Source organism: Oryctolagus cuniculus, chromosome 1 (genome assembly GCF_964237555.1).
Source record: "Oryctolagus cuniculus chromosome 1, mOryCun1.1, whole genome shotgun sequence".
Lineage (NCBI taxonomy): Eukaryota > Metazoa > Chordata > Mammalia > Lagomorpha > Leporidae > Oryctolagus > Oryctolagus cuniculus.
Genome location: NC_091432.1, coordinates 38,265,299 through 38,281,424, shown reverse-complemented (window position 1 = coordinate 38,281,424; position 16,126 = coordinate 38,265,299). Strand labels below are relative to the sequence as shown.

The window sequence follows — 16,126 nt, the reverse complement described above, 5'->3', positions numbered from 1 at the left end:
AATAGTAAATAAAATGTTTTCCTCTGAGCCTCATTTTCCAGTTGTCATATTTATTTAAGATGGACAATGCAAGGAATCTTTTAATCTATAGCAATATTTGAAGTTATAGATGAATAACTGAAAACTGTCTTATTTACATGGAGTTTAAGAGTCAAACAAAATGCATTTAGGGCTGTAGGCACAACTTCCATTGCTCACTGGCAATGATTGAATTTTGTTGCCAAACTGACAAAAATATGGAAGATTTAGTTTATAAATATTTTTGCAGTTTTACATGTTATATGAAGAATTGGCAAGTTGCTCTTTTTTAACAAGAAATTTCCTTCTTTCAAGTATTTTCAGGAGAAACCTAAACTTATGTGAGAACTATTTTCAATGAGAATATCTGTACAAGAAATTGGTTCTACTAGTATCTTCTTTCATTGTGCTTTAAGAAAAAACTGAGAACATGGGGTACAAAACTCAAAAATGGAAAGGTTAGAGACAGAAATATTACTAAATGTAAGTTTCCAGATGGATAATGAGGAAATCTTGACTTTTCATTTAATGTCAGAAATTTTATCAGTCCCATAAATAAACCTTGCTGTCAGCACCCCCATCCTGCACCGTACTCAGTGAGTGTGCTTTCTGTTTTCTAGACTTAAAATAGGAGCATGTTTTACTCTTTGTCAATACACATGTAGTTTAGAACAAAAGAACTCAAGTCAAATATCTATACAAAAACCTAACATATTGATGTTGGTAAAGTATTAACTTTAACAAAATTTTATTTCTTCCAGAATAAAGAGTAACATAGGCTTATAAATATAGGAAACAAAAAAGTTCATATAACAAATATGTAAAATATTATATTTAGAGATATTTTAAATAACAAATGCATAGAACATACATTTAAAAACTCTTACATTGAATTATAAATGACTACTTATTATATGTAAAACAAAAGTATTAAAAAGATGAATTGTCAATATTCTATATGTAAAATTGTGAATATAATAAATATGATAGGTTCCTTGGAAACAATAAAGTTAGATTGTTGCTTACCATCCAACACAGAAATAAATGAGGGGAAATGTAAGGGAAAAAAATTTAAAATTTATGGATGGAAAGACCTTTCAAGTAATGATTCCAAAGGCATTGAGAAAAAAGTATTCTATACAAAAAGTTTTATATTTCAATATTAAAAAAGGATATTTTAAGCAAAGAGTAAATGATGAAACTTAAAAGAATATAATTATGTGTAAACAGTTAAAATTCCATGGTCATCTTAAATATCATCTAAATGTTAAAAACTCTGAAATTAATTATTTCAGTTTAGACTTCTCTACTGAACTTCAGGTTCTTAATTCTCTATAAAATGCCTCCACTTGGATGTACCCTTATGTAAATTTAACATGTCACAAACTGAACTCTTCATTTTTTACCAACTCTTCCTTGTTCTACCTTCAAAACACACATCTCTCCAACTCTGATCACATCTCTCGAACTTCACTACTACAAACCTTGACAGAGCTACCATCATTTTTACTTGTTATCGTAGTAGCCTCTTAATGTTTCAACCCTTGTCATACTACAATCTTTTCTTTTTATTTTTTTTTATTTTTATTTATTTATTTATTTTTTGAAAGCAGAGTGGACAGAGAGACAGAGAGAAAGGTCTTCCTTTGCCGTTGGTTCACCCTCCAATGGCTGCCGCGGCCAGCGTGCTGCGGCCGGCGCACCATGCTGATCCGAAGGCAGGAGCCAGGTGCTTCTCCTGGTCTCCCATGGGGAGCAGGGCCCAAGCATTTGGGCCATCCTCCACTGCACTCCAGGCCACAGCAGAGAGCTGGCCTGGAAGAGGGGCAACTGGGACAGAATCCGGTGCCCCGACCGGGACTAGAACCCGGTGTGCCGGCACTGCAAGGCGGAGGATTAGCCTAGTGAGCCACAGCGCTGGCTACAATCTATTCTTAACATAGCATCCAGAGTCCTACTTAACAAAGGATTGAGGCATTTTAGGCTCTCCATTTGATTATGCCCTGACACCATTTCATTCAGAGTAAGACTAAGTCCCTATAAAAAAAACTACAAAGCTCTCCTGATCTGCTTTCCTTCTCTCTCTCTCTATGAACTTGTCAGTATATACTTTTCTTCCCTTTCCTCTGTACCAGTCATACCATTTGTCTTCCTTGCCATTCTTAGAAATATGCCAGGCAAATTTCTATGTCAGAAATTTTACACTGCTTGTTCCCACTATCTGCAAAACATTCTTCCCCCAAATATCCACATAGCTCATTCCATGAACTCCTACAAGTTTTATCATTGAGATCTACCTTGACTCTGATATTTAAAATAGTAACAACCACTTCTCTCTGGCCTTACTCTTGACCTCCCTTTATTTTCCTATATAGCATGCATCACCTTCTAAGATTCTGTTTACTAATTATTGTCTTTTTCCAGGGTCCATGAAGGAGGGAAAGATTGTAAATGGAAGAAATGATATGCAGACTGTAATTTATTTCAAAGTAATCCAGTGGAGTAGCTAGTGTAGAAGAAAGAAGACAGTTTTTGAGACCAGACATGAACTGATAATTATCAAAGTTAGGTGACGGGCATGTAGGGCTCATTCTGTGGCTTATTATAATATTCTTTGTACTTGTATGAGTTTGTAATTATTTTACTAAAAGTACAAGTTGAAAATCTTTTAACACAGGAAAGCCGGTAAAGATAAAAGGAGAAAGGAGCTTATTTTCTTACACACTTGATGGAAGTTAAAATGATTATAATCATGAGGGAGGAGAATAATTTTTTTTTTATTTTTATTTTTTTGACAGACAGAGTGGACAGTGAGAGAGAGAGAGACAGAGAAAGGTCTTCCTTTGCCGTTGGTTCACCCTCCAATGGCCGCCGCAGCCGGCGCACTGCGGCCAGCACACCGCGCCGATCCGATGGCAGGAGCCAGGTATTTATCCTGGTCTCCCATGGGGTGCAGGGCCCAAGCACCTGGGCCATCCTCCACTGCACTCCCTGGCCACAGCAGAGAGCTGGCCTGGAAGAGGGGCAACCGGGACAGAATCCGGCGCCCCGACCGGGACTAGAACCCGGTGTGCCGGCGCCGCAAGGCGGAGGATTAGCCTAGTGAGCCGCGGCGCCGGCCGGGAGGAGAATAATTTTATAACATATATTACAAATTTTGAAAAACTTTCATATACCTTAAGAAAGAAATTCCATTTGTATGAATTTATGATAGGGCTTATCAGACAGACAGCAAGACAAATATTCATATTTGCTTAGTGAAATATTACTTGTAAAAATAAAACTTTATCAATATTGTTATTTCATTAATAAAACATTAATTATTAACACTATTAACAATATTACTTGTAATCACACTTTATTAAAACAAACTAAAGACCAAAAATAGAGGACAGGCTAATTTAATCTCATCAGACTTTTAAAAGCATCCTGTGTGTGTTTTAAATAAAAAGAAACATGTTGATCTAATAAATACTCCTAAAGGTCTCTAAGGAATTTTTTTGAAATTCAAATTCCACAGTGTTTAGAATTTTGAAATACTAAATAGTATTTTTTAAATACTAATGCTTAACGATGAAGCTACTTGCTATTACTATTAGACAAATTTGACTGTTTTTCTAAGTTAATTTGCTAACTTGAACCTTCTGAATTTTACTTTTAAAATTTTCTAAAATTTTAGAGTACCAATAATCGTATAATTTTCACAATACTTAATTATCTGAGTATTGCTTCATGCTTTCTTCTGTGAACTACTTCAATAGTCTAAGACTAAAAACAATAAATATTTGTAAATGGATTAACGATATATCTATTCTGCTATTTGATAGTATTCATAATGCATGCATTTCTAATTAACAGGAAAAGCAAGAAATTAAGCAGTTAATTTCTGAAATCATTTGAACAAAATAGTAAAATAACAAACCATGAGCAAAACTCTATAAAAACAAAATCAACCTTCTGATACATTCTTAAAAGAAACTATGTATTTTTAAAACATTGCATGAATTCAATAGTCTTTTTTTGTGGAAAGACTGTAAAAACGAATCAAGAAACAAATAAATGTTTTTCTTTTCATCGTTGACAAGTATAGTCTATGTAAGAACACTGTATGTAAAATATGGATTTTTAAATAAGGAATAATGATCATCATATAGCAGGTGGCCAGTATTTCTCAATTTTTGTGTTAAAACCCCACTTCCTCTCCAACATCTTGAATACATTAAAAAATAAGGCCTAAAAGGTATGAGGCTCTGAAAAAAATTTCAAGGCTTTGCTTTAAAGATTTCAGCTAACGGTCAAGTCTAATGACGATAATACTTTATTTAAAGAAATGGAAGATAATATGTATATATTTAAAAGAAAATATATATATATTCATATATTTAAGAGAAAGATAAAATATTTAAGAAAAATCTATTCAACTTTCCTATCGTCTTAATGTGAATATATAATAAAGACAACTTCTGCTAACAATAAAGATGTAGATAATTCAGACCGACCTCTTTTCTGAAGGTTACAAAAATCTGGACAAAATATAAGAAACATGTGTTTGAAGGTACTGGATTGCTATTAAGACTGTGAAGAATTATAGGTGAGTATCAAGAGGAAGTTGGAGGCACAGGAAGGTAATCTCTGCAATTATAGCTAATTTCCCGGTGAAGTTGTTCACTGATGCTAGAAAAGGTATCAGAAATGCTTAACAACACTGTTGAGAGGTTATGGAAATGAGGTGCTGGTCTGGAATTTTGGCAAGCCCTAACTTTGAGTTGAGATACTAAACAGCTACACCCTAGAGAGCAAATCAGAAGTAGCCAGACCATGTAAGACAGTGCAGTTTAGTTTCAAATTATCTCAGTCTCTGAAATAGGATTGAAGTGATTTTCAATTGCCAATATCACAAGTCTGGAGAAGCAAATGTAAATAATCTCAGAAGGAAGACATCATTAGCAGAAGCCTCAAAGTATTTTGACAGATAGTTTAGCAAATACACAAAAAACTAACATATGAAAGAAAATCAGCACAAATAAATAGGTAACAGAAACAGATCAGAGCATTATAGATTCAGGAATTTTCATAGACTTTAAAATAACTATATTCAATTTGTTCAATAAGAATTTTGCAAACAGATGGAAACTATAAAAAAAAAACAATCAAATGGAAACCCTAAATTGAAATACAGTAATTGAAATGTAAGGACTTGATGGATTTAAGAGCTAGCTGACAAAGGTGAAAAATAAAATGACAGGAAGTGAGAAAAAAATTTCCAAAAAAGGAAAACATAAAGAAAAGCAGTAAAGTAAAAGGTATAAATAATATAATCAGAGAAGGCACCACATAGGTACCTCTACTTTTCTTGAGTTTCAGAAGTAGAGATAACAAAAGTGGCAAAAGCAGTATCTAAAGAGATAATGGCTAGGAACATTCCAAAATGAATGAAAAATAATGCAGACACAAATTGAGAATAGTTCTGTGATAGGTAAAAGTAAAATTAATTAGGTTCAATATAGAAGCTAAGCAAAATTCAAACACTAGAAAAAAATATTTTCAGAAGTCAGAAAAAGATTATATTTACAGAAGCAAAACTTAGGATCAAAGCAAATTTTAATAGAAATAACATAAGCCAGAAATTAATAAAAAGATTTTTTTGCATTGCTAAAATAAAGGAACACCAAGTCAGAATTCTATACTTAGCAAAATAGTCCTCAGACAGAAAATAAATTACTTTTTTCAGATATACAAAAACAGGTTCTCTGGATGAAAGAAAAGTTACCTCAGATTCAAATGTAGAGATGATGAAATGTGAAGAACAAAAAGAGTGAATGAGAATACTGACTGTAGGGACAATAAAAATGACACCTTTTTGTCCCCTCCTCTGAAAATAGCCATATGTATATGTATGTCAAAATGGCTAATGGAGTGAAAACATTTTTCAGCTCTGGCATTGTCTGAAAAGAAGTCACAATTGGCCGGTGCCATGGCTCACTTGGCTAATCCTCCACCTGTGGCGCCGGCATCCCGAGTTCTAGTCCTGGTTGGGGTGCCAGATTCTGTCCTGGTTGCTTCTCTTCCAGTCCAGTGCTCTGCTGTGGCCCGGGAGTGCAGTGGAGGATGGCCCTTTGGGCCTTGCACCCGCATGGGAGACCAGGAGGAAGCACCTGGCTCCTGGCTTCAGATTGGTGCAGAGTGCCGGCCATAGTGGCCATTGGGGGGGGGGTGAACCAATGGAAAAGGAAGACCTTTCTCTCTGCCTCTCTCTCACTGTCTAACTCTTCCTGTCAAAAAAAAAAAAAAAAAAAAAAAGTCACAAGTAACAAATAATTACTTTGATAAATAGACTTTGGTAAATCAAGGATATTTAACTTCAAATGTACAATAACCACTAAAAAAATATTAAAAGTATGTATGGCTTCCAAGTTCAAAGGGTGGAGGTGGTGGGAAATAATTAAATACAATTCTATCACTTCAAAGTAAAATGCATAACAATTAAGGAGCTTCAATTAACCAGGGCAATTAGAAAGCAAACTTCAAGATTATAGATTTAAATCCAAATATCAATAAATGAGTAATTGAATTAAAAGATAAAGATTAGAAAACAGAACAAAATGCAAACTCTAACTCTGTACTGTTTATAAGACACAGATTTGAAACATAATATTATAAAAAGATTAAAAGTGAAAGAATTGGATAAAAAGGTAAATCATAAAAATCAGCAGGGGCTGGCGCTGGGGCATAGTAAGCTAAGCCTCTGCCTGTGGTGCCAGCATCCGATATGGGCATTGATTCGTGTCCCAGCTGCTTCTCGTCTTATCCAGCTCTCTGCTATTGCCTAGGAAAGCAGTGGAAGATGGCCCAAATACTTGGGCCCACACAACCCACGTAGGAGAGTTGGATGAAGCCAGATCCTGGCTCTAGGCTTTGGATCACTGTGGCCATTCAGGAAGTGAATCAGTGGATGGAAGACCTTTTTTCACTATCTCTCCCTCTCTCTCTGTAACTGTACCTCTCAAATAAATAAATAAAATCTTTAAAAAACATAAATATGAGAGGGAAAAGATGGAACAACTCTATAAATATTAAGGTAAACAAAGTCAGGAAGAATTATTAGAAGAAATTTATTTATAATAATAAAAGAAGTGACATTTATGAACTATATGAATGTAATAAAATCTCAAGATAATGAGTGTAATAAATGAATGTAATAAAATCTCCAAATAATGAATGTAATAAAACCTCAAAATACAGATTATATAAAGTAAATACTGACAGAACCACAAGGAGAAATGTGTGATAGGCAAAATGGTCCTCCCAAAGATGTCCATGCCTGGCTCTGGATCCTGTGGGTATGTTATATTACCTGGCAAAGAGATTTTGCTGATGTAATTGAAATTATGCTATTTAAAACAGGGAGATTTGTTGGATTATCTGGTGGGTCCAATACAATCTAATCTTAAGAACTCTTTTTAAATGCTGAGAATTTCTCTAACTGGAGACAAAAGAAGAAAAGGCTTTGACTGTTTTTGGTGGGTAAGATGAAGTAGGTCATCAGCTAAGAAATATGGCTGACCTCTAGAAACTGAAAATGACCTTTGGCCAGAGCCAGTAAGCAAACAGGGACCTCAGCCCTAAAGCAGTCACATGAAACTGAATTCTGCTTTTAACCAAAATGAGCAAAGAAGCACACTCTCCCCCAGAAGCTCCAGATTGGTTGACACCTTGATTTTGGCACTGTGAAACTCTTGAGTAACCAGTTGAACTTGCTGGACTTCTGACCCACAGAACTGTGAGAGTATAAATCATTGTTATTTTCAATTGGTACATTTGTGTTTGTTATAGCATCAATATAAAACTTTTACACAATGAAATAAAATCCAATTGTAATGGGAAACAGGCAAAGAGGTAACTTATTGATAATTAACACATTAATTGCTCAACTATGACTGTCATGTTTAACAAGTTTATAGAAAAATGGAACTAGAAGATAATGTGTATTTTCCATGAATTTTCCATGTAATCTGAGTTAAAACTCTCTAAATATAGTGGGGATATCCCAGGAATAGCACTGGAAAGAGAAAAAAGTGGAGCAGAACCTTGGGAAGATCCAGACTTCCAGAAAAATGAAAGCTTGGCGGTAAGGGAGTGGCACAGGATAGCAGTTGAGACCAGAAGTGAAACTCTAAAGCACTATATATCCTTAGAGGACAGTGTGATCTTACTTGTGCAAATATGAAGGATTGCCTGTTTGCCTACCTGTGTGGGCCCTGGAGATTGATATGACCCATTTACTTATCTAAAGCTTTAAACAATCTTTTCATTCAGGAAAACGATCAGATGAAGAAACAGAAATACTCTATCACTGAGAAAGCCCAAAGAGAAACCGATCACAATCATCCTAGTCTTAATCACATTAAATATGTTTGACAATGAAGTTTCAACACTCAAAAAAAACCAAAAGCTTGAAAGAAAAGAATACAGAGGCAAGAGGCATAATGAACAAAGAGAAAAGTTAAAAAGAAATTCAGCTACCATCCCCATATATTGTATTTTATTAAAATAACTCAAGAAGTTTCTATTCAAAACAAGAAACAAGCACAAAAACTAAAAAAAAAAAAAAAAAAAAAAAGGAAAATAAGAATAAAAAATTAAACAGAAGGGCTAAATGATAGAATGGACACAATTAAACACTAAATTAGTATTGCGGATGAAGTCAGAAAAAGCAAAGTACTACTAAAAATCTTAAAGAAACATGAGCAGGTATTTTCACATTATGGCAGGAAAGATTTTTCCAAGAAAGACATAAAAAATTTGAAAGCCATAAGGAAAACTACCCCAGGTCACATCTTCTCTTGGGGTTACTTTTGGTATTATCTTTTAGATTTTAAATTTCACTCTGGTAATACTTCTATGTCTTTTCTAATTTTTAATATATGCTATGTCTACTTTTCCTTAAATAGACTGAGAAAATATTTGATGTTGTTTTTCTTTCTTTTTTCTGCTTGCAAACGATCAGCTTTTGGATTTATTTATTTTTCCCCCCCTTCAATTTTTAAATTTTTGTGTCATGATTTTCTACCATTACCTTTATTCTTCCTAGCTTCTATTACACTGTTTTTCTTAGGTCTTGAGAGGTCATGTTATTTAAAACAAATTCTTAGCTAAAATTTTCTGCTTTGAGCACAGATTTAGTGCTTTTTATTATTTCCATATAATTTATAATTATACTTTGGATTTTGCTTTTCTATGGAATTCCCAGTATTGTTGATAATTTTGAATCCATTAAGATTTTGGTCACCTTAAAGAATTATTTTCTTTTGTTTTTGTTTTAAAATTTATTTATTTATTTGAAAGAGAGAGAGAAAGAGATCTTCTACCTGCTGGTGTGATCCTTAAATGGTGCCACAGCTGGAGCCTGGCCAAGCCAAGGTCAGCAGTCACAAAGTCTGAATTCAGTTCACCCACATGTGTGACAGGGAGCTGGATCAGAAGTGGATTTGAACCAGCACTCTAATATAGGATGCCTGTGGCAGCTAAAATTGCTGCAACACAATACCAGTGACTCCCAGTTTTTTATATACTTATTTCATCCACTGGATCGCTCCCCCAAATATCAGCAACAGCAATACTAGGGTAGAAGCAAGCCAGGAACTCAGAAGGCCACCTGGGCCTTCCACAAGGGTGGCAGCAATTCATGTATTAGAGCCATCGTCTGCTTCCTCGTAGGATGCGTATTGGCAGGAAACTGGACAGGAAGCAGAACAGCTGGGACTGGGACCAGGCTCTTGAGTATGGGGTACAGGCGTCCCAGGTGGTGTCTTAAGCCTTTGTACCAAACACCCGCCTATCACCTTTTAGTTACTTACTTCTAATTTTGTTACATTCTAAATAAAATATGTACTTTATAAAAACCTCTAGAGGAAGAATAAAAGAGATGATCATGGGATAAGTATAATTAAAAAAATAATGAAAGACCATTTTCTAAGTTCAACAAAAACCTGAATCTATAGAACTGAAAGCTTCAACAAATTCCAGAAAAGATTAATGAGATGACTCTTCGGCATGACATGATAAAATGATTTCTTCAATAGTTATACTAAATGTAGATGTTTCTTGTATATCTATTAAACAAAGCTTAAATATAATGTTTAAATTCAGTGTTTCCTATTAGATTACTCCAATTCTTTTTTTTTTTTTTTGAGATTTATTTATTTAATTGAAAGGCACAGTTACAGAAGAAACAGAGGGAGAAACACAGAAAGAGAGAGAGAGAGAGAGAGAGAGAGAGATATCTTTGAATCGCTGGTTCACTCCCCAGATGGTTACAATGGCCAGAGCTGGGCCAGTCTGAAGTCAGGATCCAGGAGCTTCTTCTCCCACAAGGGTATAGGGACCTAAGTTTTTGGGCCATCCTCTGCTGCTTTCCCAGGCACATTAGCAGGGAGCTGGAACGGAAGAGCAGCAGCCAAGTATGGAACCAGTGCCCAGTTGGGATGCCGGCATCACGGGGGAAGGTCTTATCCACTATGCCACAATACTGGCCCCAGATTACTTAAATTCTATCTATCTATCTATCTATCTATCTATTTATTTATTATTTTTTGGACAGGCAGAGAGAGACAGAGAAAAGGTCTTCCATTTTCCTTTGGTTCACCCCCCAAGTGGCAGCTACGGTTGGCACGTCGCAGCCGGCGTGCTGCGCCCATCCGAAACCAGGAGCCAGCTGCTTCCTCCTGGTCTCCCATGCGGGTGCAGGGCCCAAGGACCTGGGCCATCCTCCACTGCACTCCTGGGCCACAGCATTGAGCTGGACTGGAAGAGGAGCAACCGAGACAGAATCCGGCGCCCCGACCGGGACTAGAAGCCGGGGTGCTGGCACTGCAGGTGGAGGGTTAGCCTAGTGACCCGCGGCGCTGGCCAAGATTACTTAAATTCTTAAAGAGGGAATACTGAAACTGATCATAATCATCTATTTTGCTTGTTCTTGGTATCTGTAAAAATTATTGGTCTACATATTTAGGTGGTATACATTTGTGAGTGCAAATTTATGATTAATTTATTGAAATGTGCTTTTTTCATTATCTAGTATCTTTCTTTATCCTGTTAATATTTTTAAAATTAAATTATTCCATCACAGAAATTTTCCTTCATTCTTCTTTCTTTTTTTGGTGATTTGTCTGATATACCTTCACTTTATTTTACAATTCATATTTTATTACACATTCTTAGTATATAGATATGCATTTAGATATATAGTCTACTTATTACATGGATAACAGAGGAGGGCATATTGCTAACCATTACAACCTTAATATCCTGAATTAGCTCTTCACCCCAATATTAAGGGTCGTTATTTGGATCATCAATTATTTCATTACAGTCCCTGCTTTTAGATATTTTCCTCACATTAGGTTCATGCACAATTCGTATTTTCTCTGCTGGCATTTTTTTGTTGGATATATTTTCTCTGTGCAATTTTTCTCTATTTAAAAGATGGTAAAAAAAGGATTGAAGACTCATTACAGGTAATTCACATGTGGTACTGATATAATGAGTGGTGGAAGAGAATGGTAAAGTAGACTCCACTAAGAGCTGGTCTTAGCTGGTGCTAAGACTATCCTGTAGAAGAGACAAAGGTGAAATTTGTTTCTGAGTCTTCTTATTCTTCCATCTCAAGGATGGGAAGCTTCTGCACACCTTTCAATCTGTTCCTAGATAGTCTGTGAACTCACAAATATTAGGCACAGGGGCCGGTATTGTGGTGTAGCAAGTTAAGGTGATACTTGCTGGAGTGCCGATTCAAGTATCAGTGTGTCTGCTTCTGATTCAGTGTCCTACTAATGTGTTTGGGAAGGCAGTGGATAATGGCTCAAGTCTCTGGGCCCCTGTTATCCTTATGGGAGAGCTGGATGGAGTTCTGGGTTCTTAACTTTGGCCTGGGCCAATCCTGGCTGTTGTGATCATTTGGGGTCTGAAACAGTGAATGGATGATCTCTCTTTCTGATCTGCCCTTCAAATAAATAAATTAATGAATCTTTAAAAAATATATCAGGCACAATACAGTCAACGTCAACTTCCCCCAGAAAGTCTGTAGATTTTTGTGGCCAAATTTTTTTGAAGATCTTTGACATTCTTTATTATGATGCTCAATTGGTCTTGTCCAGCCCAAGCAGGAGAAAACTCATTTGCTTTCACATAGAATAAGGTCTTATCTGTCCTTTAATCTCAGAAAATCAGCTTCTAGGAACCTATTCTAGGAACCTAGGAGCATATAACAAGCAGGTTCTCAGATGCAGTGCTTACTAACAGAACAGTGGTTAAGTCATTCATGGTACTTCTCTGAATTTTTAAAAGTTCAAACAATGAATTAAGATTCTTCATTTATGTACTCTAAAATGTTCCTAATAAATTAAACAAAAATTGTTGCAGACCAGTATGTATAATATGCTACCATTCATGTAAAAACCTAAAAAAAATAGAGTATCCAAAATTTTTTCGTGATACAGAAATACCTCCTCCCCCACACACTGAAAGGATAACCAAACTATTAATAGCATTTATCTTTCAGATGTGATATCAGATTGGGATTATAGGAAGAACAGAAGAACATTCAATTTCTTGTATCATCTGAATTTTATGCTAATTTTTTTCAACCATGATTATATATTAGCTATGCAATTAAAATGTCCAGTGAATACTTTTATGAGAGAGACAAAGAGAGAGATGGGGATGGAGAGATACAAAGTGATCTGTCAGCAGAAAAAGAGCAAAATTCTAATAAATAGGTTTTATTACTACAGTTATTTTGAACACCAAAGCAAACTTGTTCTAAGATATTTGGAAAAGACTGGTTAACAAATAATTTTGAAGTTAATTTTCCTGTTCTCATAAAATAGCCAAGCCTTTAAAAAAATTAACTTTTCTGTAGATGGATACATAAAGATCTCTTTAGGACTAATGTTACTATTTACTTTATAAAATAAAAGTTGTACTTACAACAAGGGATAGACTGAATTGGTCCAAGCTGCGGAAAGGTCATAAGAACAGAAATCCCTGGTAGGTCATTTTGCTTTGGATGTTCAGCAGTTTGGTCTGCCCAGACCACCACTTTTTTCCTCTCCACCAAATGTTCAATTTCTTTAAAGTCAGATTCAAAAGCAGCATTTGATAGACCAGCTTCTTTTAAAGTGCAATACTGTTTTCTTAGGGCTGGAAGTAAAGCATTCAAAACTCTATATGCAGAAGGAGAAAAAAACAGGAGAGATAAATACTAAATTTTAAATACTATGGTTCTTTTATGTAACACCCAAAGTATCAATATATTATTGACATTATTCCATTTATCTTTTCTTTTAGAATGATATTTCAATCAAATACGTCAACATATTCTTAGTACATTACATAAAGAGTGCAAACAATCTTGGATAGGAATTACAAGTCTCAGATAGTCTTCATGTCACTCCTACTTAACCTTGGACAAAGCATAAACTAAACTTGTTCCTCTAAGCTGGTAGGCTTGGGGTGGGCATAAATTTATCCTAAGGGTTAAGACATATATGTTCCATATTGGACTAGTACCTGGTATGGATACAGGCTCTGCTCCTGACTACAGCTTCCTGTATCCTATAACTTTCCTATATGCTGAGAGGCAGAGGTAATAATCAAAGTGACTTGGTTCCAATCACCCACATGGGATATGTGGATTGAGTTCTGGACTTTCAGATACAGTTCTGGACAGGGAACTGTTGCAGCCATGAAAGGAAGTTAAACTTGCAAACATACAAATATACAAACATAAATTAAAGTAAGGGACAACTAGATAGCCTGTGGGCATTTGCCAATAGTTAAAACATTATTTGGAATGTGTACATCCCATATGAGATTGCCTAAGTTTGAGTCTGGCTCTTAGTTCCAGCTTCCTATTTTTTTTTTTTTTTTTTTTTTTTTTTGACAGGCAGAGTGGACAGTGAGAGAGAGAGACAGAGAGAGAAAGGTCTTCCTTTGCCGTTGGTTCACCCTCCAATGGCCGCCGCTGCAGCCGGCGCACCGCGCTGATCCTGGCAGGAGCCAGGAGCCAGGTGCTTTTTCCTGGTCTCCCATGGGGTGCAGGGCCCAAGCACCTGGGCCATCCTCCACTGCACTCCCTGGCCATAGCAGAGAGCTGGCCTGGAAGAGGGGCAACCGGGACAGAATCCGGCGCCCCGACCGGGACTAGAACCCGGTGTGCCGGCGCCGCAAGGTGGAGGATTAGCCTATTGAGCCACGGCGCCGGCTCATCCAGCTTCCTATTAATGTGTACTGTGGAAAGCAGCAGGTGATGGATCAAATATTGGGAACCAGCTACCCATCTGGTATACCTAGATTGGGTTCTTGGCTCCTAGTTTCAGGCTGGCCCAGCCCGAGCTGTTATAGTCATTTGGGGAAAACTTTTTCTCTTTCCAATAAAATAAAAATTTAAAAAGCCATTACTTATATCACAGATTGCTTTGAGGGTTAAATGAGTTAAATACATAAAAAAAGCTTTTGCAAAACATGATTTACAAACCACACATATTGCTACTGTTACTAATAATTATGGATTCAAATGAAAAATACACTATGTCAAATGAATAGGCTCATTTTTGGTATATAATATACACACACATATACAATAACTCATCACAAAAGAAGAAATCCCAACTCATTTTTAAGATAAATTACCCAGCCAGCGCCACGGCTCAATAGGCTAATCCTCCACCTCGCGGCGCCGGCACACTGGGTTCTAGTCCCGGTCAGGGCGCCAGATTCTTTCCCGGTTGCCCCTCTTCCAGGCCAGCTCTCTGCTGCAGCCCGGGAGTGCAGTGGAGGATGGCCCAAGTGCTTGGGCCCTGCACGCCATGGGAGACCAGGAGAAGCATCTGGCTCCTGCCATCGGATCAGCGCGGTGCGCCGGCCGCAGCGCGCCAGCTGTGGCGGCCATTGGAGGGTGAACCAACGGCAAAAGGAAAACCTTTCTCTCTGTTTCTCTCTCTCACTATCCACTCTGCCTGTCAAAAAAAAAAAAAAAAAAAAAAAAAAAAAAAAAAAAAAAAAAAAGATAAATTACCCAAAGCAATGGCTTTCAGAATAGAATTTAAAGGGGATTCAGGGAGAAAAGTTGTGGACAAGGAAGGTGGATATTAGAATTGATAGGGCATTAGATTCGTGGTTCTGACCCAAAATCTTTCCTATCTTCAACAATCAGCTACATTGAATGTATCCTATTTACTGGTAAAATATCACAGCTAACCAGTTATAAATTTATGCATTCAACCAACGTTTCCTAACTTGTAAAAGTTGGCAAATAATATAAGTGATCTTGAAATGATTCAGTCAGAAATCTGTGGCAGTCAATAGATGATGTTTCAGTTGATCCATAACATCTAGGAAAATAGAATCATTTGAAGTATTGATAGGGCAGTGAAAAAAGAATAATCAGGCATTAAATTGAACACATTATGAAATAACCATCTGATAACTAGGAGCATTAAGCATTTAGATAGCAGTACAAATTATTTTTGAATTTCTTTATGGTGAGGGTTTCTAAGAGTAGTACATTTAAGTCAAGTAGGCAACAAACATAGGGAACAGTTACTAATTAAAAAGTCAATAAAGCAGTTATTTATTGACCAACTATACTGATAACAAGAGTTAACACTGTATGGCTGGGAAGGCCAAGAAAGGCTTGGTTGCAAAGTTGGCCTTGGCTGGTATTTGAAACTTGGATTTTGGGAGAGCTCTCATCATTTTCAGAATGGATATGACAGAAGTGTGATTTATACTGAACACTTGCTTCCCATCTCTGGTGCATGCTAGGCAGAGGGTGCCTATGTGACCAGTTACCAGTAAAAATCCAGGACACTGAGTCTTTCAAAATAGACAACATTTCATATGCATTATCACAACTTTTTGCTGGAGGATTTAAGCAGATTCTGTGTGACCCCACTGGAAGAATTCTAGAAACTTTTATCTGGTAGCCTCCCAATCGCCCATGAGCCTTTTCCCTTTAGTGATTTTGGTTTGCATCTTTCTGATGTAAAAAATCATAGTCATTGAGAACAGCTGTATGATGAGTCTGTGAATCCCCAGAGTGAATCAC

General features: G+C 36.4%; 1 protein-coding gene across 3 annotated transcripts in view; it reads right to left on the bottom strand.

Moving 5' to 3' along the window:
• KIF18A (kinesin family member 18A) overlaps positions 1-16,126 on the bottom strand; it is an 84,070-nt gene that overhangs the window by 27,733 nt on the left and 40,211 nt on the right. For all 3 annotated transcript variants that reach the window (XR_011387869.1, XM_008269231.4, XM_002709207.5), the window contains exon 13: positions 13,006-13,241. Coding sequence is in view for 2 of the 3 variants with exons in the window: in XM_008269231.4 (XP_008267453.1) it covers positions 13,006-13,241 (236 nt within the window). In the remaining variant the exon portion in view is untranslated. The remainder of the gene's footprint in view (positions 1-13,005; positions 13,242-16,126) is intronic.